The sequence below is a fragment of the Styela clava genome, chromosome 15 (genome assembly GCF_964204865.1).
Source record: "Styela clava chromosome 15, kaStyClav1.hap1.2, whole genome shotgun sequence".
NCBI classification, from domain to species: domain Eukaryota; kingdom Metazoa; phylum Chordata; class Ascidiacea; order Stolidobranchia; family Styelidae; genus Styela; species Styela clava.
In genome coordinates, this window is record NC_135264.1 from 5,618,810 (window position 1) to 5,644,777 (window position 25,968).

A 25,968-nucleotide genomic window follows, 5' to 3' on the forward strand; every position below is an offset into this window, starting at 1 on the left:
AATGAAAAAAAAACTACGCTAAGAGTACTAATTAATCAGTTGTATAGGTATAGCGAATATACAAGCAAAAAATTAACCGTAATATTCCAAGTGAATATGAATAGCAAATTTGCAAAGTATCTATTCATTAAAGTATTAATTATTATTATATGTCTTTGATAAAAATATGCTTCGAATTAGTTATCATATACTTTTTTTTTACAGATAAATTAGAAGTAAGATGAAGTCATACATATCCATCGTTTTTGTACTTTTATTATGCAGTTGGTCAGTCGTTAGCCATTATAGTCAAGAAGATACTGGACACTGTACAGCGAAGTACGAATCCTGCAAACTACATCAAGAAAACGTTGAACGAGGAGAATGATGTACCAATCAGATAATACTTTCAATACCTTCAATAATACCTTCAATATTTATTCCTATGCATCTGGAATATTAAATTATTACTCTTATTACTCTGAGTGATATTTTAAAGCCAGCATCGTAATTATGTTTATCACGTCGCTTTTAATAACGATATATTGCATTGCTTGTATTACATTATAGATTTTACTACGGATGCCTTTCTATAAAATTCTTAAGGGCTTAATAGTTTTACATGAACTAGCTTGTATTAAAAATAAAATTAAATATATATACAGTGATTAAACGTGCATTCATTTCACATTTCCTGTATCCTTCATAGTCATTGCTCAAAGTTAATACTACAAAAAATATATGTTTCGTCAATAAATCGGTATAATTGTAAATTTAAAATTCAGAGCGTTATTATCCTGATAGCTGTCGAGGATTACACAAACTCAATTCTCTTTCTTGGAATAAAACCGGAGGAGTTTTTGAAATCTATCCTACCCCTGTTTCTGATAAGATTGAAGTTTACTGTGATCTCATGACAGATGGAGGAGGATGGATTGTGAGTTAAATCGATTCATTGTTATTTATAATTTAACAATTTTGTCGCGTACTTTTCTAATATTGAACACGAAATGGACGTATGGATAGTTTTGATATTATTATTTGTTATTGTTGTTGTATTCTTTTTTGTAGTTTCTTCTAGTTGCATTTTTCTTAAACTACTATTTTTAGTTATTTCGAAAATTACTGTGGAACTCTTTTGAAAAATTGATCGCTATCGCAAGTATATACCGTATATTTTAATATAAATCTCCGAGCGCATCAGTGATCGGAAATCTATCTGATCAATCTTTTCCATGAAAACTCATGCAAGCACACTCATCCAGACAAAGGTGTCAGATTAAAACTATCCCAAATCTTCGTACAATTAAAACTAAATCGATAAGGTATATAATTAAAAATAGAATGTTTTACAAAGGTATTTCAACGTCGAATGGATGGCTCTGAAGACTTTTATCGTGGATGGGATGATTATGTAAAGGGGTTTGGAAATACGATTGGAGAATTTTGGTTTGGTGAGTTTTTTATTCACTTGAATGACATCAACCTTATTTTGCTGCAACAAGTTCCTAAAAATGTTGACAATTGAAAAATGCTCGAGATATACTTCATCGCGTCCATTTTAAATATATATATATATTGCTTCCTACCATGCAACCTTCAATGGTTGACGAAAAACTCCTGATCATAGTATGAAACATGAAACTTATGCAAACCAGAAACTGGATGACGATATTCTATAGAATCTATACAATCTGGTAAAAAATGAAAATTAACTCGCGGCAACTGTTAGACGTAATGACATCAGTCGATTACGTGAAGAGCACCATATATAGCTATGTGGACAACAATTTTAAAAGCCCGTATTTGTGTTACTGATATACATTATGAAGCCAGTACATTAAATTTTTAGGTTTAGAAAATATCTATCAGATGTCGAAAGATAAGACATATGAACTCAGAGTAGACATGGAAGACTGGGAAGGAAACAAAGCCTATGCAAAATATGGGTATGATTTCGAACCTTCAATTTAATGTAAACTTTATAATCAAGTTTATAAATGTATGTTTTTATATATCCTATTTTTTCTAGAGCATTCTCGATCGGTGATTCTTCAACAAATTATCGCCTAACGGTGGGTCAATACAGTGGAAATGCTGGAAATTCTTTAGAAGACTCCTATCAAGGACAACCCCTATACATCAAGGACGACCCTTCACAACGAAAGACGCAGATCATGACATAGTATCTTACAACTGTGCCGACACTTACAAGGGAGCGTTCTGGTACGGAAATTGTCATGCAGCAAATTTGAATGGGCTGTATATCAATGGAGGAAATGTGAAATATGGAATATCTGTTACCTGGAAAGCTTGGAAAGGCTATTATTATTCTCTGAAATTTGTTGAAATGAAAATGAGGCAAAAGCAGTAGCCAAATTATGCGATGAGTTTACATACAATATTTCATTATTCAGCATTTGTAAAATACAAACGTTTTATCTCCGCGATTCAAGTAGTTTTAATGGTCACAATGGCCATATATATGATTTTAGGAAGTGACAATGCTCTTTTGGAAATCCGATAGTCTGTTTACAAAGGGTCTAGCCACCCAAGGAGTGTTGTTCATACTTTATCGCTGTCATATAGACAGCGAGATTGGACTTTATGGCAACTGAACAAGATATATACTGCCAATGGAGTGCAGTGCTTTATGTAAAAACTTGTCCAAATTAAAAATGGTAATAAATGTGTATAGACCTGTATAATGCTTGTTCTTACAATTCTGAAAACAATATATTTGAGCGTGATGATAATCTTGAAAATATGAGATATACTAATACAAACAAATATGAGATAAAAGTAAAGAAAATAGGTCGAAAAAGATGTAGCGTAAGAACATCGCCTGTATGAAGAGACAATGGACAACATCCGTTCGATTAATAGGCTAAGGTAAAAATAATTAAAGTGAGTAGACGTTAGAAACATAGGCAACCAAATCTTTCAAATTTATGTGCAATAACCCTGAATATTGCAACCATGGTGGAACCAACGATTGTGCAGCCGTGCAGTTTCACGAACACGCAATCTTGCCAAGCAAGTAAAACCCTCCGAGGAATTGGTTTGCTATAAAGCCACATAATTAGTTCGATGGTTTGCTCTCATAGGTAAACTTTAATATCCAGCAGAAATGTATTGATTAGATAAAATACAGGGCAACAAAAACACGACCAACCTTAATATCAGTGATACAAAAGGAGCCTGTATTGGGTTACATTGATAGGGGTGTTCGGAGTCAAACATGAATAACCGGATATCTACTTTGGTGGAAAAATTATCAGCTTATATTATGACTCTGACTCGACACACTACTGTACACGTCCCTAATGTAATATAAGTGAATAACAAAAAGCTAAATACAGTCCCGCGACAATTTCTTGCACAGATTTCACAAATTATACACAAGGTTTTGCAAGCTAACGCAAAAAACCTTGCTAACGCTAGCCATTTAGGTATTAAAATTTAAGAGCTGAAACGCCTCAAATTTTAACTACTAATTAAACTAGATTCCAATCTGACTCCAGAATATCAAAGAATATGGGTTAGCGTGTAACTGAAATAGCTGTTAATTTGATATAACAGTAAGGATCAAGCGAATGTCTCTATAAGATTTTATTTCCATCGATATTATATGACAATAAACTTATGACACATAGACAACTCATACTTCTAAATTATTATTATTGACAGATGAAATTAGTTAAACAATTGTTTTCGAGAATCGCTTTTTAAAAAGGATCACATATATTTCATATTACTCGTTAAAATCGTCTTTCTCTTTTTTCTCTTAAAACCATCCGTTTTCACGGGGCAGGATCTTGCTCCGGCTCAATTGTTGCAAAACAATCCACATGATGGAAATCCATATACAAGAAGATGAATTATGCATATTGCTAATAATCAAATGCGAAATATTCATTTTGGCTACATTTAATTTCGGAAGTCAATAACAGAATGTTATCGAATTTTCCAATATTATGACGTTGAAAACTATTTTTAGTGTTGATGTCAATTTATTCAAAATTATCGGTTAATTTGTTACAGAGCATTTAACAGTATCAAGAAATGGACATAATGTATTAGATATGTGATGACACGTAAGTGAACCTTACGATTCCCTTATCTGATTAACACATAGGTTTATGTTTGTGTCGTACGAGCTCGGGTTTCTACTAAATTATATGCTGGCAGAAGTTTATGTTAATTCAATAGAATTATATATTAGGATAAATATACACAGGAAATAAACGCTCCACATTTGGGTGAAAAATTATTGTAAAATTTTGCATGTTTACTTTTTGCTGCACCTATTGCTGTTTATAATTCAGATATCACGAATATCAACTCGATTAAGAAAATGACTTACTATTCCTTTTTACATACGAGTCTTTATTTTTAGAAAATATGATAGCATACAATGCGCCTAATTCTTTTCTTGATATTACTCTACCCAGGTTTCAAGCCTGATTACTAATTCATTCATAGTATACGGTCTTGAGTATTTATCCGAAATGTTCCATTTGAGTTTTGTATACTTTTGATTCGTATAATTTGTGAAACCAGTGCAAACAATTGTGACGAAACTGTATTTTGCTCCTTTCTATTTCCTTGTGTTACATTAGGGACAGATGAAGGAGGATGGAGAAGAAGAAACACCATAGTTTTCAAACATAGATATAATTTGATTAGATGAGACTAGGACAGGGAATGAATGGGTAATCAGTAAATCGTTCTTGGTCTCGGGTTACAAATAATTTTGACGGTTAACCGCTATTCCAGGTATCATTCCCTTTTCAAATGTACACTCATTTAATGATAATTAATTTGCACATATTTTTCCTTGTAATAAAACTAATGGGTGCTGCCAATAAATTATAACGAATACATATTTCGGAAATTATGACTGATGATGACAGTGAATAAATAGTTCCCAATCAAAATATATTGTTCATAAATCAACCATATTCGAATTACAATAATTTTAACAATGGCTATTGAATGCAAGTTTACAAATGCCGATTCTGCAAACGAAAATTAATATTTACGAAAAGTGCTGCCGACGCTTCACTGAATACAAAATTTAGACTCAAATTTATCATTCAAATTATGTCTGATTTCAGTATCAATAAGAATATAATACTTCTCATTATAATAAAGTAGTTTTATTCTTGCTAGTTACTAGACTAATCCATCAGGACAGTTACGAGTATTACTACGCCAAATTTACATGAAAATTCTGTAAAAAATAACTTAACAAACCCAATTTTCATATTATCACCCGTGAATTGAGGCAATGCTGTTTTCTCATGTGCTTTTAACACCAGCCGTTGTTAACTGACTCATTTAGTCCAGTTAACTGTCAAATTTTAAGTTTTTTTATTAAATTTCCAGTTATGTAGAAAAGCTAAACTTGCTTATGGATTTGAATTGAGATGATTTCCATAACTGAATAGAATTTTTATTGTAAGAAATTAAAACGTTCGGTTTGTAGATCACAGGTCTCTGCCACTTCCTATCTCAAGAACATTCAAATTGTCTGTAACAGTATGAACGAGAAAGCTGTATTATGGAAACGCGTCAACTCAACACATTGGCCCCGATGTGGTATCCGCTATGAGATATTAACTGCCTTCGACGTACTTTTCAGAAGACCATTATATTCATTGAATCTAGCATTACGTTCTATTCAGTAGGATGTTTTTTCAAACAAAATTAGGCATATCTTGAAGCAGTTCAATGACCGGAAAACAACGATTAGAATAACGTCATGGTGTATTTAACCGCCCCAGGGACAGACTGGAGCGAGCTAAATGCATTCGAAAATTAAGTTACCAACTCTCGTAAATAGCTGAGAGTGTGTAGAAAATTAAGATCAGACTTCTGTATTAAGTTCATATTCATAATAATATCTTAAATAGCGTTAGGTGTAGCAGAAGGTACACAGGCGTAATTGAACGACAAAATTCCAGTTAAATATAAACCACTAGTTACTACACTCTAAGAAATTTTTACCGGTAATCGCCTGGCATTACATATGACAGGGATGCAGCTGCGAAACTTTAATGCAATTTTAGCGTAAAAATTACAGGAATTTCCGGTAAAATCGCCGTTAATCACCCGTGAATTTCGCAGGATGTTACTAGTAATCCTTACAAGTTTTTTCCGGTAATTATTACCGGCAATCCGTAGTAATATTTACCGACGCTATCCTGTAAATTTACGTTTAAAATCCGGTGAACTTACATTCAAAAACCCGGTAAAAATCACCGTTATCCTCCTGGCATTACATTTTACCGGACATAATCAGTAAATATTACAGGCTATTATAAGAAACCGAATTTATTTACAAATAAAATGAAATTGGAAACTATGCGAATGAAACGGAAAGAAATTGTACAACAGTGATAAACCATGAAGAAAGAAATGGTGAAAACAGTAATAAACCCTGAAGAAAAAAATTGTATAAAAAAAACAGTGATAAACCATAAAATAGAAACACTGAGGAATAGAATGAGTGAAAAAAAAACTAAATTTCATAAAAACAGCTAAAACCTGAAAATGAGAAAATTCCAAATTTTTATATGTCAAATGGATAAGTCACATTATCATCTGAAATATAATTTAAACAGTGAAAAAGTGTAATCTGTTCAAAGCAGTGCAAGTTTCTTTGTATAAAGTTTGTGGAAGTTTTCATTGTTGATGGTATATTGAATTATTGGAATTTTTCCAGTAGGGCCTGAACTTTTGGGTGTAGTCTATTTTCATCAGTCTTCTTTTTTGAGCGGGGGGCATTGTCACCAATTCCTGCGAAGTATCTGAAATGGAATGTGTAAACAGGTTCAACGACAAATATACAAAAATAAAAATAACTTTTGACTAAGTTCTAATATTTTTAGCATTAAATACTTGCCGCCAACCAATCTAATGCCCTTGCAAGCCTGAATGCTCGCAGAGTATATCTAATTAAGTGATAATATGATTGTTAAACTAGCATTCAGAATAGCTCACCGTTGTACAAACTCGTACGTTTTCTTTGCCTCCTTCGGGTATTGCATATTGAAAACGTAATAAGATCCAAAGGCGCATGTCACTGCATCGAAGAAATCTGCACATTCAATATATAAAGACTTTTCCAATATTACATGTAGCTTTCTAGCATTGATAAGAGAGGTGCCTGAAAATATATTCAAATTATATTCTATTACAATTTTTATCAACATATATGCGTAAAGACCGGATATAAAGAAATTGTCTTTTTCCACATTGTGGGCACAAATGGCGTTCTGGATATTAGCCGTGATCATTCACATTATGTCAAAAAGCATGGGATGTCTGTGTAGATACAGACCAATATCATGAAGTGTATAGGTTATAACGTTTTTCTGATAAAATTAAACAAAAAAAACATTCTTACCACGAATGATAACTGTTGGTGTTGGCTGCACAACCTCACATATTCTCTCGTCTGTTACATCTTCCTATAGATGGATAAAATAAAGGATTGAGTAATGTATATGATAAAATATATCATTAAAATTCCCAAATATCACACCCCATATCGTTAACTGCCAGATGGACCTGACCAAATATTTAACTTACAAATTTAAAATAAACCTCACTAGGAAGAATAAGTAGTTTTTTTACACAATTCCAAAATTGTACCCACATCAAATATCTGGTAAATGGATGATAATTCCTCTTTGAAATAACATGCCAAGAGATCCAGAAATCTCAAAGTTTTTGGAGCTTTAGACTGATGCTTCTCACACTCGACCTTTATGGATGAAGCCAAGATCAACACCATCAGTTTCGAGAATTTTCAAATCATTCAGCAAAGGCTTGAAAATATCTTCAACGCTCGAAGATTCAAGATATTTTTCTTTCACCAGCAATACCAGCTGAATAGAGTTTATTTTGGATCGACAATATGGATAGATGTTTCCCAGAGACAAATAACAAGCCAGAATTTTATGCTTTCTTTTGGCAGATCCTAAGGGATTAACAATTTCGAAAGCATCTTGATATAAGATTATTTGAAGTCGAGGTAACGAGTTATTACATTGAAAAAATGTATTATTCATAATAGTTTCTCCATCCTTTACATCTACTTGATGTCCATCATTGCAAGGGGGATTCAAAAACTGTTGTCTGATAGAAGAAAATTTGAACAAAGCTCTTATAGACTGTAAAATTGGGACATATTCATAGGTTGCCGGCTCCAAATATTCACGGTTAGTAGAACGCCCTATATTGAAAGATATTGGTTCAACAAATGGAAATTGTCGTTTGTAAAATTGTTCAGGAGAATATTTCGTTCGGAGAGTGCCATCACTGATTGGATTTGACATTAGTGCATTAGAAACAGAACTCTGCAGCTCCTCAATTACGGATTCAGGAACACCCCCACTGGTTGAGATATTTTTGATGACATCCAACACAATTTCACTTTGTTTGATTATGAGCAATGATTTTTGGTGTATTATTTTGTCAATTGTGATACCGGGAACCAAATGTCTATATTGTAGAGATGCATAAAAAAGCGCACTTTGTTTATAAAATATTTCTGAAGGATTTTCTGATATTGCCACTGGTTCCACGTCGGAAAAGTTTGTTTCAGCTTCAGTATCTATGGATGAAGATGTTGCTCCACATATTGGATAATGTATGGATTTATGACAACGATAAATATGACTACAGAGTGATCTATAATTGCTGTAATCTTTCAAGCAGTTTATATAAGGGCAAATAATCACTGATCCAAATTTAGTATGAGTCTTCAAATGCTTCAAAATTTCTTTCAAATTATCTCCTTTGAAACTACAGGAAGCAATGCAGCAATTTTATTAACTTCCATGGATTATCAAAATTTAAATACTTTCCATGTGATGTTACTGTGTTAACAAAAATAAAATTGTGATTTTATATTTAGTCTACTACAATATTGTAATACCATAGACAATAATCAATCAATCAATAGAGCAGCGGTCTCAATATCCAGATATCACTGGAAAATAACAATCGGCTGTTTTTGTCACTAGATTTTAAACAGAAACAGCAGCTTACATACCGGTACCATACTGTTAGCTATTTTTGCCCTTCGATTTATAGAAAGTGTCAGAGAGTAGACAATATACACAAACATTTAAATGCTGAATGTACCAGAACATACCGCTACGACTGTACAACTGTAGTCTATCAGGATACGATATTCTATTACTACATTATCGGCATTCGCTGCAGATTATATGAACTCTGGAACAAATCAAACTTTAAAAGGGATGTACCGGTACACTTAATGTGACTTGCAGCCTTATACCAATACAGTCTGATAAAGTCCAGAAGTCATTGTACCGGTAGTTATTGTTAAGTTTAAAAAATACTTCAATAACTACTGAACTTATGTACCGGCAATCACTGAATCAGTTAAGACTATCTGTTAGGTACCGGTACCGTACATCACCAAAATTTTATTAGTTACCGTAAAAGCGCCTAACTTCGGACAGTTCCTAACTTCGGACAAAATTTTTGAACGGCCATATCTTGGCTAAAACGCGCCGTATATTGCTAATTTTAATTATTATAGGTTGCGCTGTTATATCTACATCTATTCTCATCTTTTTTAATGTTGCATAATTATTTTTTTGGTAAAAAAAACGGAAATTTTGCCGAAAATTGACTGCCCGGCATTCAACGGCGCAGAGCGTCGCTCCTACTGCAGCTATCATCGTCAAAATACCATCATTCGGTAGAGGGCGACAACAATGTATATAATTTATTTGAGTGATCGCAAGATGTCGTACGAGATTTAAATAAAACCTAAAATTCTGAATTATAAATTCCGTAAGAATATTAAGATTTCACGCAGCGTCAAAAATTACGTCAACCTCACGTAGATTATTTTTCGCTCACTTCCGACACGACGTCACACTGCGTCGCGGAAATGAATTTTGACGCCAGACACAACGGAGCCAATATGACAATTTCCGTTTAGATAAAGACGGCGTTCCAATGTAATATTTTTGTATTTTGTTCGGTCATGTATGAATATATGCCAAAATTACATTAATGAAAAAACATGTCACACTTAATCGATGACGTTAAAAATCGAATATATAAAACTATGATAATTCCAACGTCCATATGGCACAGTGCACTGACTTAACCATTATTTTATGATTAGTAGTCGAAATGACAGTTATTGAATACGGCCTGGGTAAATTTTATTCACTCGAAATTAAAAATAAATTTAATCTCCAACAAATAAACGGGACCTACATGTTAACAAGATTAAGTTGAATTTTAAATTAAAATTTACAATCGGATTTACCGTGTGTTTGATATAAATTATCATTTATAAAGATAACCGCGCAGAATAAAAAAAAGCTATCCGTCGAGAATATTAATACTTCAAAGACTTCGATAGAAGCCCGTTAAAATACTTCATTGTGGATTGAAACGGTTTGCATCAGATATATTTACGTATGCATTTCCTGATTAAAATGACTAACGTGTTATTATACTCATCTGAAGTATCGAAAATAACGAACGAAAGATGTAAACATAGGACGACGGAAGTTTCAAATAATGCATTTTCGTCGTGACGTCAATGTTACGTTACGACGACGATCGAGCGTCTTATCTTCACGCAACGACGTGATTACGTCATCCGCATCGGAAGCCTCATTCTCTCTGTGCGTCGCGGTTACGCAGTGAAGAAAATGACTGTCCGAAGTTAGGGCAGTGAAGGATAACGGTCAGATGGCAAGAAATATCGATTATTTCAATAGTAAAAATAGTCCAATTGAACCGAAATTTGCAGGGAATGTAAATTACCGCACGAATGTTTTACCGAGCAATTTTGGTACCGTTTGGACAATAAATGGCCGAGTTATTGACGAAAATATAGTAATTTTGTCCGAAGTTAGGCGCTTTTACGGTACCGTACCGTTGACCTTAACGTGGCCGATATCGGTACAGTCAGACAGTTAGTCTAAATCTGTAAATGCAGAAATGGGTAAAAAGCAATGCTGCAAGTCCGCAGGTCCGAAAAATATAAACTAGGAAACCCTAGGTCTTGTCTGATCTCAAAAACATATAACGGTACCGTACCGTACCGGTATCCAAAACATGATGCAGTGATGGGGGGTCTTACTACTTACTGCAAGTGCAGTTTCAAGTATTCTGTGGCATCTGCAGCTGCCGCAAAACCATGGCGGTATTTCCATACCATGGCCGCTACGGCCAAACTCATGGCAACTGACTTTTTAGCTGCCACAAACCAATGTCGAGCTGCCGTCACCGCGGCAGCAAATTGAAAACCAATGGCAGGTAAAATTTTGCTGCCGTAACCGCGGCAGGTGGGCCGTAAAGACAGGGCTGTCTATTATGGTGACAAATATTGTGTAAGTTGGAACGTTTTTCCTATGGATACAGTTTTGATTGATTTGGGGTTAGGGTTAGGGTTTAAGTAGATATAATTCCACATGATCAATTAAAATCTGGTACATTAATTTGTGAATATACCGTTAATACTGATTACTGAATACTGAATAGCGCTATAAAACCATGGCAAGAGCTGCCGCGGTTCGTTCGTGGCAGGAGCTGCCATGAAGTGGTAAAAACTGCGCCTCACTTCCTGAATACAGCGCGAAACACCGCAAAGAGCGCAAAAGAGCGCGAAACAGCGCAAAATAGCGCGAAACAGCGCAAAACGGAGGAAAACAGCGCGAAACAGAAGGAAACCAGCGCAAAACAGAGGGAAACAGCGCAAAACAGGAGACGCAGTCATTACCACCTCCTGCCACGAAAGAACCACGGCGCCTCTCGCCATGGTTTTATGGCGCTATTTCCGGTATATTTACAAGGTTATGTACCGGATTATTGGTCATCATGCGAAATTTTATCTATCTTTTTGGTGCTCCAGAAGTATGTGCACCAATATGTCGCACAACCTGATTCCGCTACACACACACACTTCTGGAGGTCCCTTTTTACCTAACCCTAACCCTAAAGCCAACCATATCCACATGGAAAATGTTCTAAATTATAGTACCCAAAATGTGTCACCAGCAGGCCATTACAGCATTACTGGCTACATACGTTGGTTTGTGTTTTTAATTTGCTGCCGTGGTAATCCAACTCAAAACAAGGGGGTCTTACTACTTACTGAATACAGCGCGAAACACCGCAAAGAGCGCAAAACAGCGCAAAAGAGCGCGAAACAGCGCAAAATAGCGCGAAACAGCGCAAAACGGAGGAAAACAGCGCGAGCCCTCTGTTTTGCGCTGTTTTGCGCTCTTTTGCGCTGTTTCGCGCTCTTTGCGGTGTTTCGCGCTGTATTCAGTAAGTAGTAAGACCGGTGATGGGTACGGTACCGTACCAGGGTACGGTACGATAGATCAGTATCGTATTCTACGGTACAGAAGTATCGAATCCTATTTAGACAGTAATAGTTGGCACTAAAACAAACACAACACATACATTATGACATTTGCAAACCCAAATCTGCATATCGCCCAACTATCCTGCTTCCGGTACGGTAACAATAACAACTGACGATAACCAACAAACGGACAAAGAGCATCGCTCAAAGTCCAATTTTACAAGTCAAAAGACAAAGAATCGGATGGCGTGATAATTCACGTGATTGAATACCGCCTCTTGGCTGCTGTCTTTTAGCAGTGTGCGCACGCAGTGTTATATACTGCCCCGCCCCCAATGCCTGTAATATTTACCGTTTTTTTTTCGTAAAATCCGTTACCGACTCATTTTTGTAATTTTTTACCCACAAAATGAGGGGAAAATTTACCGAACATTTCTTAGAGATTTTAACTATAGTTAAAATGTATCTTCGAGTATCGTTGAGTATATTTTACAAAACGTTTTATTCAATTGAATAAAAATATACTTATATTATATATTACAGATAAATTAACAGTAAAATGAGCTCATACGACATATTCATCGTTCTTGTACTTTTATTGTACAGTAGTAGTTCAGTCTTAAGTCAAGAAGACACCGGACTCTGTACAACGATTTACGAATACTGCAAACTACATCAAACAAGCGGTGGCCAAAGTGAATCATGTGCCAATCAGAACACAAAACCTGGTCGGGTTGGAAAAACTGGTCCACGTGGTATGCCGGGACAAAAAGGAGAGCCAGGAGTCGTTGATTACAATCGTGTCAATACCAAAATATCAGTGGACATTTCAGGTACTATATTAATCATTAAATTCATACATTTGTCCTGGTGTTTTTGATATTCATGGATGCAGACGATTATCCATTAGTTCATATAATCAAAATTAAATATTTAATAATAATATTACCTGCAATTACATGCTAGAATAGCAAAGATGTAATTGAGAATTAAACAAGTAATAAGTAATACAGTATATGCAGTTTGGCACAGTCATGTATAATAAGTAAATACATCTAGCCCAATCAACTACCCATTTTTAAGCATCCGATTTTCGGCACCCATAATCAACACACAACTTATACACATGTAATATTGGTAAATTAGTAATAACGATTAGTTTCTTTTCAACATTGCAGAAAGGAAATGCGTCTGAATGAAAAATACAATAAGTTGGAAGAAGAATTATTCAGAGGTAAAAATAATATTTAAATCGTACGACATAAAGCGATCCCATAGTTGGCCCAGTTAGGTTTCGCCTAATAATAGCTTTTGCCCTTACGCCCCTGAATACTCTATGTTGGTATCTTCTCAATACATTCATCAAATTGGATTTAATTCCTGACATAGAGCCTTGTTTTAATCTAGCGAATATGTAGACGACACAAATTTATTTTCGATATATAATCGACAAGACAGCAACGTTTGGACAAATCTAAATCAACTAGAAAAAGTAATGTGAAAATATGCTGAACGCTGATTGTTTAGCCAATACAAGATTCAAGCTTGCACCGGCTCTCTGACACCGATAAAATAAATGTATGCTCTGGCAAATTTTGTTTTAAGCAATTTTGTATGGAAAAATAAAATACCGATAAATTTGAATATTAGACACGAATTGATTGTGTATTCGACCCCCCTTTTGTCCATAGTTACCATAAAGTAAAATTATGCCTGAAAAAGGTGTCATGGGAAAGTTGTTTAGGAAAAAACACCATGACATTAAAAATATGCGCGGAACAATTGAATAATTATATTTAGATCGTTATTATCCGGATAGTTGTCGAGGATTACACAAACTCAATTCTCTTTCTTGGAATGAAACCGGAGGAGTTTTTGAAATATATCCCACTCCGGTTTCTGAAAAGATTGAAGTTTACTGTGATCTCATGACAGATGAAGGAGGATGGATTGTGAGTTGAATCGATTCACTTAATCAAAATAGAATTTAGAAATAAAAAATTATCTAAAATCTCTATTTATAATGAAAACAAAACAAATCAAACTTGACTTAAAAGTTGGATGTTTTCACAAAGGTATTTCAACGTCGAATGGATGGCTCTGAAGATTTTTATAGGGGATGGGATGATTATGTAAATGGGTTTGGAAATACGATTGGAGAATTTTGGCTTGGTGAGTTTTGCCTATTCACATAAATACCATCGATGGCCTTCAATAAATATACGAATAGATGTGCGATGTGCATTTTTTTCGTTTAAGGACATGGATAATGTGCGTCCGGATACGTGAAAAATCAGCAGAAGATTTTTTTTTGTTTCTGATCATTTTGTTCTAATTTGCTTCGCTCGGTAATGTAGGCCTACTTAATTATTGAAAAACATTTCATTTTTCCCATTGATGAATAAGACAAATATGTTATATCCTAACTTATTCCTCTTAAACGCATCAACGCATTCATCAGGATTGTTCACGGAAAGGTTATTTCCGTGGGAATCTTACTAATCTGGGATCTTAAGAATTTATCTCGGGTTGTGTCGATGTAAAATTTATAGTTTTCGAGTTTTTAACTTGTTACGAAGAATGATCTATCATAGGGTTCTCAATCCGCATTTCCCGATTTTAACGTGTAATTTTAATTCATTTTGAGAAAAACTACAAAATTTTATTAGGTTTAGAAAATATCCACCAGATGTTGAAAGGCAAGACGTTTGAACTCAGAGTAGACATGGAAGACTGGGAAGGAAACAAAGCCTATGCAAAATATGGGTATAACTTCGAACATTCATGTTAATTTAAAATCACGTTTATAATTGATTGTTTTTGTATGCTCTAATATTTTCAGAACATTTTCAATCGGCGATTCTTCAACGAATTATCGCTTAACGGTCGGTCAATACAGTGGGAATGCTGGAAATTCTTTAGGAGACGCCCAACATCAACGACGACCCTTCACAACTAAAGACGCAGATCATGATACATATCGTGACAAAAACTGTGCTGTCACTTTCAAGGGAGCGTTCTGGTACGGAGCTTGTCATAAAACAAATCTGAATGGGCTGTATATCAAAGGTGGAAAGGCACAATACGCAATCTCTGTTGTCTGGTATGACTGGAAAGGTCATGAATATTCTTTGAAGTTTGTTGAAATGAAAATGAGACAGAAGCAATAGACGAATTTTATATGGTTTACATATAATATCCATTAGCCAGCATTTGTAAAATATATACTTTACAACAATATTAATAATAACTTATACAAATCGAGAGTTTTTTTATGATGGATATATTAAATAGATTCATAAAGATTTCTTGATATACTCTAGCTTTTTTATATTAACAATAGCTAGTTTATCGCATATCGTTTTGTCGCTCTTCCAATGCAAATGATCTTGCAATGTTTGCAGAAGTTCAAGCTAAGTAATGGACTATGACGTGATCAATCAATATTAATATTGACAAATTGCAATAAATTTATATATATATATATATATATATGATCTGCAAACGTTGAAGGGAAGTTTTGGAAAATTATTTGCGCCTGGCCGATAATCTTTTTTTGTATATTGCATAATGGGCATGCCATTTCGTTTGTTCCACAAAAAGCCACGTTTCTCAAATTGCTTTGAAATATGACATAAAAAGGATATCAACTGGGCCATCGTATCAGAGTGTGACGCTTTCAATTCATCAAAAATAGGTGTGAGCAGTTTTGAGAGGAAAATTCATTATTTTTTTCATATATTGACTTAAATCTTACGTTAAAGGACTATTTGGCATCCCTGATAATTAAAGGTAACATTACGGAACGGGTACCCAAACCAATAATACGGTCACAGTATATTGAATACATTGATCTAAGCGTGCAATCTTACTACAAATCTATTACGGCAGGGGTCGGCAACCTTTTGTCGCTCGTGGGCCAAAATTAAGGTTGCAAGTCATTGGCGGGCCGCACATATTTTTAGAAAGTTGAAAAATCGAACGGATGATACTCTTTTATCATAAAAATTAAGCAGTGATACATCTCTCGAATAGAATATAGATTTATTTCCTCATTGCATCTCATAAAATTCCATTTGAATATTTTCGGCGCCATTGAACCCTTTGCACTTAGCATCAACTTTTCTGCGTTTTGTTGCCATTTGCTTAATTATAATTAAATTATATGCTCAATAAACGAGTAATTGTGAATTATATAATCGTTAGGTTATAATACAAAAAATATATTTGTCAAAACGAATGTTTTGTTACCATAATTTAGTGAAGCGTCGCGGGCCGAATCCGGCCCGCGGGCCGTAGGTTGCCGACCCCTGTATTACGGCATAATACTTGTTTCGTTTCTCTTATTATACCGTGATACTCAAGTAACATACTATCATTTTTTGACCACGTTGAGATGAATTGAATTGAAAAATAGGTTACCTAACAAAAATTATACCCGCTATTAATGCGTTACCTTTTAGTTTAATTGCGATAATTGACAAACGAAGCGTTGGCAAGTGGATATGAAATTGACGAAGGCTTGGGGAATGCGCCGAAACATTCAGTGATTTCTTCAATTTGTCTCCCGCACTTTACACAGCGCCGGGGGATTTCTCAATGCTTCCTATGCTTCCGAAATGCACTCAGGCTTGAATCCTACGAATACTCCGACACTTTTTCAGGCAAATTATACAAAATCTCATATAACTATAGCCACTGAAACAACGCCATCCAATCGTTCTCATGACTATGTTTTACGTTTTAATTTTATTTATTATCAAACCAGATATATGTAATCATTTCCTAATTCCAGACGTAAGTCCACTTTCGCAGTTTTGCAAAAAGAAAAAATGTGCACTGGATAAATCATCAATAATAATTGTAAACAAGACGTCCAATGCTAACGAGTACAGCAAAATCTGAAGTTTCGAGGAAATGGGTAGGTAATTGGAAGTTAATTGCATCCTGTTGAAATTAGGTTTGGCTTTATTGGAAAGTTTAATTTGAGTTTTTAGAAGTCAGCTTGTTATATTTTAAATGAAATTCGCTAGGTAGGCAAATGTATCTAAATTTCATAAACCCCTTCATTGATAACCAAATATTAAAGCAATTGCTAAGTGCTTGTCAATCATCTTTTTTGATTGAGAATTGGAACCAAATCACGCCCAGCCGTGCAGTTTCACGAATGCACAATCTTGCCAAGTCTGTATAGAACCCTCAGAAAATTTGGTGTTTTACAAAACTACAAAATCTTCATTAAACAAAGATGCGATCTGCGGTCAACCCAGTTATTCGTATCTGGCCCTCCTGTATGGGAGGTTGTACAACCCTGAAATAGAGCATAGCTTCATGAGTATAAGCATTTTCCTTATAGAAAGAAGATATTTTTGAGCAAAGGGCATCTTAGCATGACGCAACAATTTTACGAATGTCGTCGTCTTGCCGATAGACTAGGATTCTTAGAATGGACTCAGCCTTTGTAGCGAAGTCTTTCGCAAGGCATTGCACGCTAAACGAATGGCTCACACTTCCACGTGTCCCATGCAGAGTTGGATCAATTGTAATTTGTAATCGATGTAATTAATTACAGTTTTTCGTGTAATTGTAATGTAATTGAGGCATTTTCATTCTGTGTAACTGTAATTTGCTAAAATTTTGGCTCAATTACACTTTCAATTAGACCAGGGGTCACCAAACTACGCCGTCCTTTCATCTGGCCCGCAATGACACGAAAAGGGCGAAATATTTTTCCAAGGATTGTTTTGCGAGAATCGCCTTCCTTTTTTATTTCGTAGCATTAGTCAATCAGCAAGATCCGAAAAAGTGACGTAACAATATGCCTTTTCGCATCCGTTAAGACACTCAGACAGTTTTTCAGTCGTGGTCGTAAACAATACCTCATTTTGTGATTTCGAATGCTATTCGATAGTTTGCATTTTGACGAAAACCCATTAATGCATTGGAAGAAAAAATCAGAAGAATTTCCCAGGCTTGCTTCTTTAGCCAAGAATTATTTGGGACTAACATCAACATCAGTCCCTTCAGAAAGAATAAATTTATTGGGGTCAGAAACTTTTCGCGGCCTAATTTTCATCCAGTGCAATCCAACAGTTTTTAAGCAAGTGAAACTGTAAATACGAATCAAAATATACTAGTCAGGTTAGTGGCCACAATGATCGTTTTGACCAAAACTTTTGGTATTTTGTGTTGTTGTTCTTGTTCTTTGACATAGTTATTGAAAAGTCGCTTTTCTCTTCGATTACTGGACCAAATGCTTTGTGAAATTTTCAGTGGTTGAAGATGGAATTTTTTTCTAGAAGGATATTACTTTTTTCATTTCTAAATTTCGTATAAAATCGGATATTTCGTCCAAGATTTTGCTGTATTATTTTATTCATGGGAACACTGGCTGTCTGATTTGATTCTTGCTACGCGAAACTCGGAATTTTTTTGAGGGTATCGGCAGCGTCAAGGGTAAAAACTGCTTCACTCTGTGTAACGTGTCCATATATTTGAGCATTGCTTTGTTGTAATTGTAAATGTATTTGTAAATGTAATTTGATATTTTTTGCACGGAGTAATTTTGATGTGATTGAAAAATTTAAGGGAGTAATTGTAATGGTATTTGTAATTCAACTGAATTATTGTAATTGATCCAACTCTGGTCCCATGTTGATGGTGCTGCATAAGTCAATATAGATGAAGCTACCTCATTTTCATCACAGCCTTTTCAAACAATTTTTTTAACAAATCTCTGAAGTCTGAACAAACAACCTATACCACTGAAGAATGGTTAATTAAAAAAGAATATCTTTTTCAGACGGGGAAACATTGATTTTAAAAAACAACGTAGTTTTCAAAAGTAGTCATATTCTATTTAGATAGGACTGGAAATAAGTAATCAGTAAATCGTTCTAAGATGATCACGGGCCATTCCAGGTAATATTCCCTATTCTAATTTACACTTACCCAATAATTATTAATTTGCACAAATTTTTTCTGGTGGTCTCTAATTCAAAATAATAAAATGCATGGACGTCACCAAGAAATCCTAACAAATACAAAATCAAAAATATGATTGTTGGTGATAATTGTACGATAATGATAAGTTCAGAATTAGTTGGCAGTTGAAATATATTGGTCATATACCTATAATTAAATGACACTAATTAGTATATTCGGGAGGTAGTGCCGAAGGTTTCAAATTACCATATTTCCCGTCCACTGAACTCGAAATTATGGCATTTAGGGTTATACTTGATTTTCGTATCCATATGATTATAGTACTTCCTGTTACGAAGTACTTTTCCAGTTACATCTTGCTAGTTACTAGACTGTTTCGATGTGTTACTTCGGCAAATTTACATGAAAATGCTGTAAATAATAACGTAACAAGCCCAGTTTTCATATTATCACCCGTGAATTCAGGCAATGCCGTTTTCTGCTGCGCCTTTAACACCAACAGTTGTAACTGACTCATTCAGTCCTGTTACGGTCAAATTGTTTTCTTTAAAATTCTAAGTTATGTAGAAAAGTTAGTTATTGTAAGAAATTGAAACGTTCGCTTTGTAGCCTTGTAGGTCACAAGTTTCTGCCACTTCCTATCTCAAAAACATTCGAATTGTATTTGGCAGTATGAACGAGGAAGCTGTATTATGGAAACACGTCCACTCAACTCATTGGCCACGATGTGCTATCCGCAATGAGATATTTACTGTCTCCAAACGGCATTCGACGTCACTTTCAGAAGACCATTATATATATTGAATCTAGCATTACGTTCTATTCAGTAGGATGTTTTTAAAAACAAAAACTGGCATACTGTGAAGCAGTTTAATGACCGAAATGCAAAGATTAGAATAACGTCATGGTGTGTTTACCGCCCGGGGGATAAGCTAAAGCGAACGAAAGGCATTCGAAACTTGAAGTACCAACTTTCATAAACAGCTGAGAACGTGTAGTAGAATTAGTAATCAGACATCCATCCTGGGTAAAACAGGATAACAATATCCAGCGCATTGTATGCTTTAATATTCATTATAAGTACAGTTCAAGTTGTATTTGTCAATTAACAAGGAATAGTAATCCAGAATTCAAGTCACAATCATGATATATGAATTTTAGATAGCAATAAGTGTAGCAGGAAGTACACAGGCGTATTTTTAGGGAAATATTCAATCAAATATAGATTACTGATTTGAATACCTCTGTATATTGCTAACTATATTTCTACAAAACGTGTTGTTCAATTGGATGAATATATATTTCCATTATCAGATATATTAAAATGAGCTCATACGACATATACATCGTTCTCGTACTTTCATTGTACGGTATTAGTTCAGTCGTTAGTCAAGAAGACACAGGGCTCTGCACAACGATTTACGAATACTGCAAAATACACCAAACAAGCGGTGGCCAAAGTGAATCATGTGCCAATCAGAAAACAAAACCTGGTCGGGTTGGAAAAACTGGTCCACGTGGTATGCCGGGACAAAAAGGAGAACCTGGAATCGTTGATTACAATCGTGTCAATACCGAAATATCAGAGGACATTACAGGTACTATATATATGTAATATTAAATTCATACATTTGTCCCGGTCTTTTCTAATTTTCATGGATTCAGACGAGCAATTCGTAATATGTAATATATACAGTATAGTCAGTTTGGCACACAATCATATATAAGTAAATAAATCTCGCCCAATCAACTACCCATTTTCAAGCATCAAATTTTCGGCACGTGTGATTAATTTACAACTTATCCGCATGTAATATTGGTAAATTAGTTTTAGCAATTACTTTCTTTTCAACATTGCAGAAGCGGAAATGCGTCTAAATCAAAAATACAATAAGTTGGAAGAAGCATTGCACAGAGGTAAAAATGGGTATTTGAAGTCATGAAGCGATCCCATAATTGGCTCAACTTGGTTTCGCCGAATAAAAACTGTCGCGATTACGTCCTCGACTACTGGGATTCAATTCGTGACATGTTACCGTATGTCGGCGACACAAATATATTCTCGGTATAAAATCGACAGAGCTAAATCAACTAATAAAACTAATGTGAAATTTTGCTGAACGCTCAATGTCTGACCAATAAAAGATTTAAACTTGCCTCCGTTCTCTGACACCGATAAAATGTATGCTCTGGCAAATTTTGTTTTAGGCAATTCTGTATGAAAAAATACCAATAAATTTGAATACTATACGCGAATGGATTGTACATTATAATATCATTTTTCAATTAATGTAATACGTTGTTCCTGAAAAAACAACGACATTACATTAAAAATATATATATGCAAAATTTCATAATTTTATTCAGATCGTTATTATCCGGATAGTTGTCGAGGATTACACAAACTCAATTCACTTTTGTGGAATGAAACCGGAGGAGTTTTTGAAATCTATCCTACCCCTGTTTCTGAAAAGACTGAAGTTTACTGTGATCTCATGACAGATGAAGGTGGATGGATCGTAAGTTGAATCGATTCACTTAATCAAATTAGAATTTGTTGAAAAATTATCTAAAATCTCCATGTATAATAAAAACAAACCAATTCAAACTTGACTTGAAAGTGTAATGTTCTCACAAAGGTATTTCAACGTCGAATGGATGGCTCTGAAGACTTTTATCGTGGATGGAATGATTATGTGAATGGGTTTGGAAATACGATTGGAGAATTTTGGCTTGGTGAGTTTTTTTTATCCACTTAAATGGTATCAACCTTTTATGCTGCAACAAGTTACTTATAAATGCTGTCAATAAAAAAATAAACAAAAAAATGAAATAAAAAAATGGAAAAATGCTGAAGATATATTTCATCCCGTCCATTTTAAATATCCATATTCATGTTGCCCATATCCCAATATTAACATCAACAGAGAGATTAACAGACAGTTATGTGAAATGCACTATATAGGTATGCGGACAACAAATTTGACAAAAAAAAAAAAAACGTATTAACGTTACTGATTTTTAGGTTTAGAAAATATCTATCATATATTGAAAGACAAGACGTATGAACTCAGAGTAGACATGGAAGACTGGGAAGGAAACAAAGCCTATGCAAAATATGGGTATGACATCGAACCTTCAATTTAATGTAAAATCTTTAATCAATTTTTAATTGCATCTTTTTATATACTCTATTATTTCTAGAACATTCTCGATTGGCGATTCTTCAACAAATTACCGTGTAACGGTTGGTCAATACAGTGGAAATGCTGGCGATTCACTTGGACATTCTCAACATCTAGGGCGACCCTTCACAACTAAAGACGCGGATCATGATACATCATCTGACAACTGTGCTGTTACTTTTAAGGGGGCATTCTGGTACGGAGCTTGTCATGCAACAAATTTGAATGGACTGTATATCAAAGGAGGGAAAGCGAAATATGGAATATCTGTGGTCTGGTATAGTTGGAAAGGCCTGGAATATTCTCTGAAGTTTGTTGAAATGAAAATGAGACAAAAACTGTGAACTACAAACTTACTACATTCATGAAGTAAATTTACACATATATAGTAGACATGATTTAATTTAGTATATTCAACGAAAGCACGCAAAAAAGAAAAAAAAAATGAAAACTTAGAAATCAGAGAAGGGGCATAAGGAAATTTAAAAAGTGTTAACACTAGCAAATCTCATGAACCACACAAAGTTATATAAACAACAATTCTTTACTTTTGATGACATCATTACACAAAATTTCATATAGAAAACCGAATCCCATAGAGTCCACAGACACTTTAAAGATAAATAAAAAGAGAAAGCCTTGTGAAGACAACAACGGTCTTTTTTACCAATGAAAATTTCTCAGCAATTGTTCCAACAACAGCATGAATAATAACAAAACGACCCTAAGGTCCACATCGTACCCAAAATCGCATCGTAAACAACATAGTTCGATGATTGAGCATATATATGGTCTTTGATTGAGAGAGGTTAACAGTGACAAAGAGCGACTTTGAGCGACATAAGTGAAGCATTGATAATGACGTCATCAGTGTCATCTTACACCCGCTTTCTTGGAGAAATAGCAACAATATCTACACATGTAAATACAACAGTAATTCACATTATAGAAATGTTAATTGGGATTGTTCACTCCAAGTATACAACAATTTGTCATCAATCAGCATAGGATATGTCACTCAAATGGCTGTATAAGTATATTCGGACGCATATCACGTTTGTATGTACACCAAATAAATGAATGTATATTGAATTGACTATACGTAGACATTGGTTGTATATGCATATGATTTGACTTAGATATTCGCATCGAATAAACACATTCATTTGTATATAGAGTTGACTATACATACGTATGGCATCGGCTTATTATGTCCATGACTTAAATAGCTGTAGGCCTATGAGTATATTGAGTTGACTATATATAGATATATACATATAACTAACATTGTCTGTGTATGTACATTACATGAATGAACGTATACAGTATGTATATTCAATTGGCTGCATATGCATAGGAGATAAGCTATGTATGTACATTATCCAAATGGCTGTATTTGTGTATTAGGTTTTCTGTTTATGCATATAACATTGACTGCATATGCACACTTAGTTGGCTCTGTATGTATATGAGTTAGCGGTATATGCATATTTTGGCTGTATATGTATAGCACGTTTCCAACCTCACTCGCTTGAATGGACGTCAGCCCATTTGTCAGAATTGTGTAATTTTTATTAGCTGAACTCTATACATATATCTGTAACGCAACATTTTATTACACAAGCATGTGACGGATTTTCATTGCCAAAAAGTTTAGTTAGAGTTATTACCAAAGGCTAGTTCATCGCAACGCATCGTTTTTTCTCTCCTTCGAAACGATTGATCTTGCAATGTTTGCAGCAGTTGAAGCGTGGTAATGGAATATCACGTGATCTCGGGCATCGTGCGTCTTGAAGGAGAAATCTGATATTTAACGACTGCAATAAATTTGTATATAAATGTTCTATAAACGATGAAGCGAAGTTTTTGAAAATTATTTGCGTCTGGCCGATAATCTTTCTCTGTATATTGCATAATAGTCATGTCACATTTCTTTGGTGTCACAACAAGCTACGTATTTTAAATTACTCTGAAATATGATATAAAAAATAAAGGATATCAACTGGGCCATGTCGTATCAGAATGTGACGCTTGCAATTTTTAACCTAAATAGGCGTGAGCAGTTTTGAGAGAAAAATTACAGTACTTCCCTATATGTTGACAAGCATTAAGAAATCATATAGCACGGATAATTTTTTTTTTTAGATGCAAAGAAATTTCAAAAGAACGTAACACACGCATTTAATTCGATGGTATTAATCATGATAACAAGTAACCTATTTTAAAAGATTCAAATCCCGTTTACTAAGACAATTCAGGAAAATGTAAAATGCCATAAAGGTCCTAGATCCTCGGCTCTAGCTCCTTAAAAGCAACACGGCTTTCGCCACCAACCCAAATAATGCATGTCGCGGGAACATTTATATATATATATATGACTTACCATATTCCTTGTCGACGGTGTTGGTAATCGAGCAGTAGACTGCGTTTGAGTAGAGTTGTAGCTCATTATACGTTCACCGAAGAAAAATATCACTGGGCCACTGTATTTTACTAAATAGCCCATGGGTTTTAGATACTGAAAAAATGTTGTCTTTCTGTAATATGTTTTCTGGGAGGAACCGCAATTTCCCAAGTTTGCCCCAAAATGGAAGAATATCAAGCTATCGACTGGGACAGGGACAGGTAACCTTGGAAATAGATCACTAACTTAGTTTCATTATTCCTTACAGAACTAAATATGAAATTCATTATAATTAAGTTATAAAGACTGAAATCTTTTAAATAATTTTTTTTCAATAATACAAATTTCTGAATATATATGTTAATGTAGGTTCACATGCCACTTTAAAATCATGTCTCTCATTAATATTCACGTCCGGTGTATAACAATCTATGGAATCAGCGATCGGGTACGACATAAAAAAACAAAATATTATAGGCTAGCCTACTGTAGGCCTACACGTTTTTGCGCTTTGGGCAGATTCGTTTAAAGGAAAAGTACCTGATGGGCTCCGTTACAAGCATCGAATTGATGAAAGTGTGTTTATATATTCAGTTCAGCAAAGCTAAAGGAAAATGGTTCGATGGATCCGACATCCCGAATCCCGGCGATACACATGAATTCCGGAGGACTTGTCATGACATACATCATTTCAAATTAGTGGAAAATGGAGTTATGTTCAACCTGACTGAGATCGTTCGCGGGTAAACTAGCAGTAATCTTGACGACCTCTTTAGTATCATTTTCATATGCTTGCTTAAATATTACTTTCCAAAAGGGTATACAAGGATAATACACTGGAGTTTCGGTTACACCTAATACGAAGAGAGGACGAAACATACGTAATAGATCAACAACTCAGTGAGAGCAAATTTGTATCATATGAATTATAAATATGATCAATAACGTGACACGCACATAACACAAGTAGAAATAGTTCCCATTGAATTTATTTTGTAATAATTCTAAACCGTTTTTCATAATTTTTTATCCCAAGCGAGACGCCATCGCACCAAATCGCAATTTCAATATTT

At 34.6% G+C, this 25,968-nt stretch overlaps 3 protein-coding genes and 1 pseudogene across 3 annotated transcripts; 3 read left to right on the forward strand and 1 right to left on the reverse strand.

Annotated features, from left to right (window-relative positions):
* The first annotated feature begins 757 nt into the window (after positions 1-757).
* Positions 758-4,124, forward strand: LOC144411708 (ryncolin-1-like; annotated as a pseudogene).
* A 1,831-nt stretch (positions 4,125-5,955) lies between these two features.
* Positions 5,956-8,851, reverse strand: LOC144411866 (uncharacterized). The gene is made up of 4 exons (XM_078109507.1): positions 7,646-8,851; positions 7,394-7,457; positions 6,988-7,153; positions 5,956-6,794 (listed from the first exon to the last, which is right to left on the reverse strand). Exons 1-4 carry the CDS (start codon positions 7,781-7,783, stop codon positions 6,692-6,694), a joined length of 471 nt encoding a protein of 156 aa, XP_077965633.1. The 5' UTR covers positions 7,784-8,851; the 3' UTR covers positions 5,956-6,691.
* Positions 8,852-14,151: 5,300 nt separating this feature from the next.
* On the forward strand, positions 14,152-15,810 carry LOC144411812 (fibrinogen C domain-containing protein 1-like; the record flags this gene model as incomplete). Its single annotated transcript, XM_078109413.1, has 4 exons — positions 14,152-14,313; positions 14,437-14,533; positions 15,031-15,127; positions 15,204-15,810. Coding segments are annotated over 4 exons (684 nt in total), but the record flags the coding sequence as incomplete, so codon positions are not given.
* A 4,792-nt stretch (positions 15,811-20,602) lies between these two features.
* On the forward strand, positions 20,603-23,812 carry LOC144411813 (microfibril-associated glycoprotein 4-like). The gene is made up of 6 exons (XM_078109415.1): positions 20,603-20,904; positions 21,167-21,223; positions 21,674-21,825; positions 21,946-22,042; positions 22,332-22,428; positions 22,511-23,812. Exons 1-6 carry the CDS (start codon positions 20,631-20,633, stop codon positions 22,833-22,835), a joined length of 1,002 nt encoding a protein of 333 aa, XP_077965541.1. The 5' UTR covers positions 20,603-20,630; the 3' UTR covers positions 22,836-23,812.
* Positions 23,813-25,968: the final 2,156 nt, after the last annotated feature.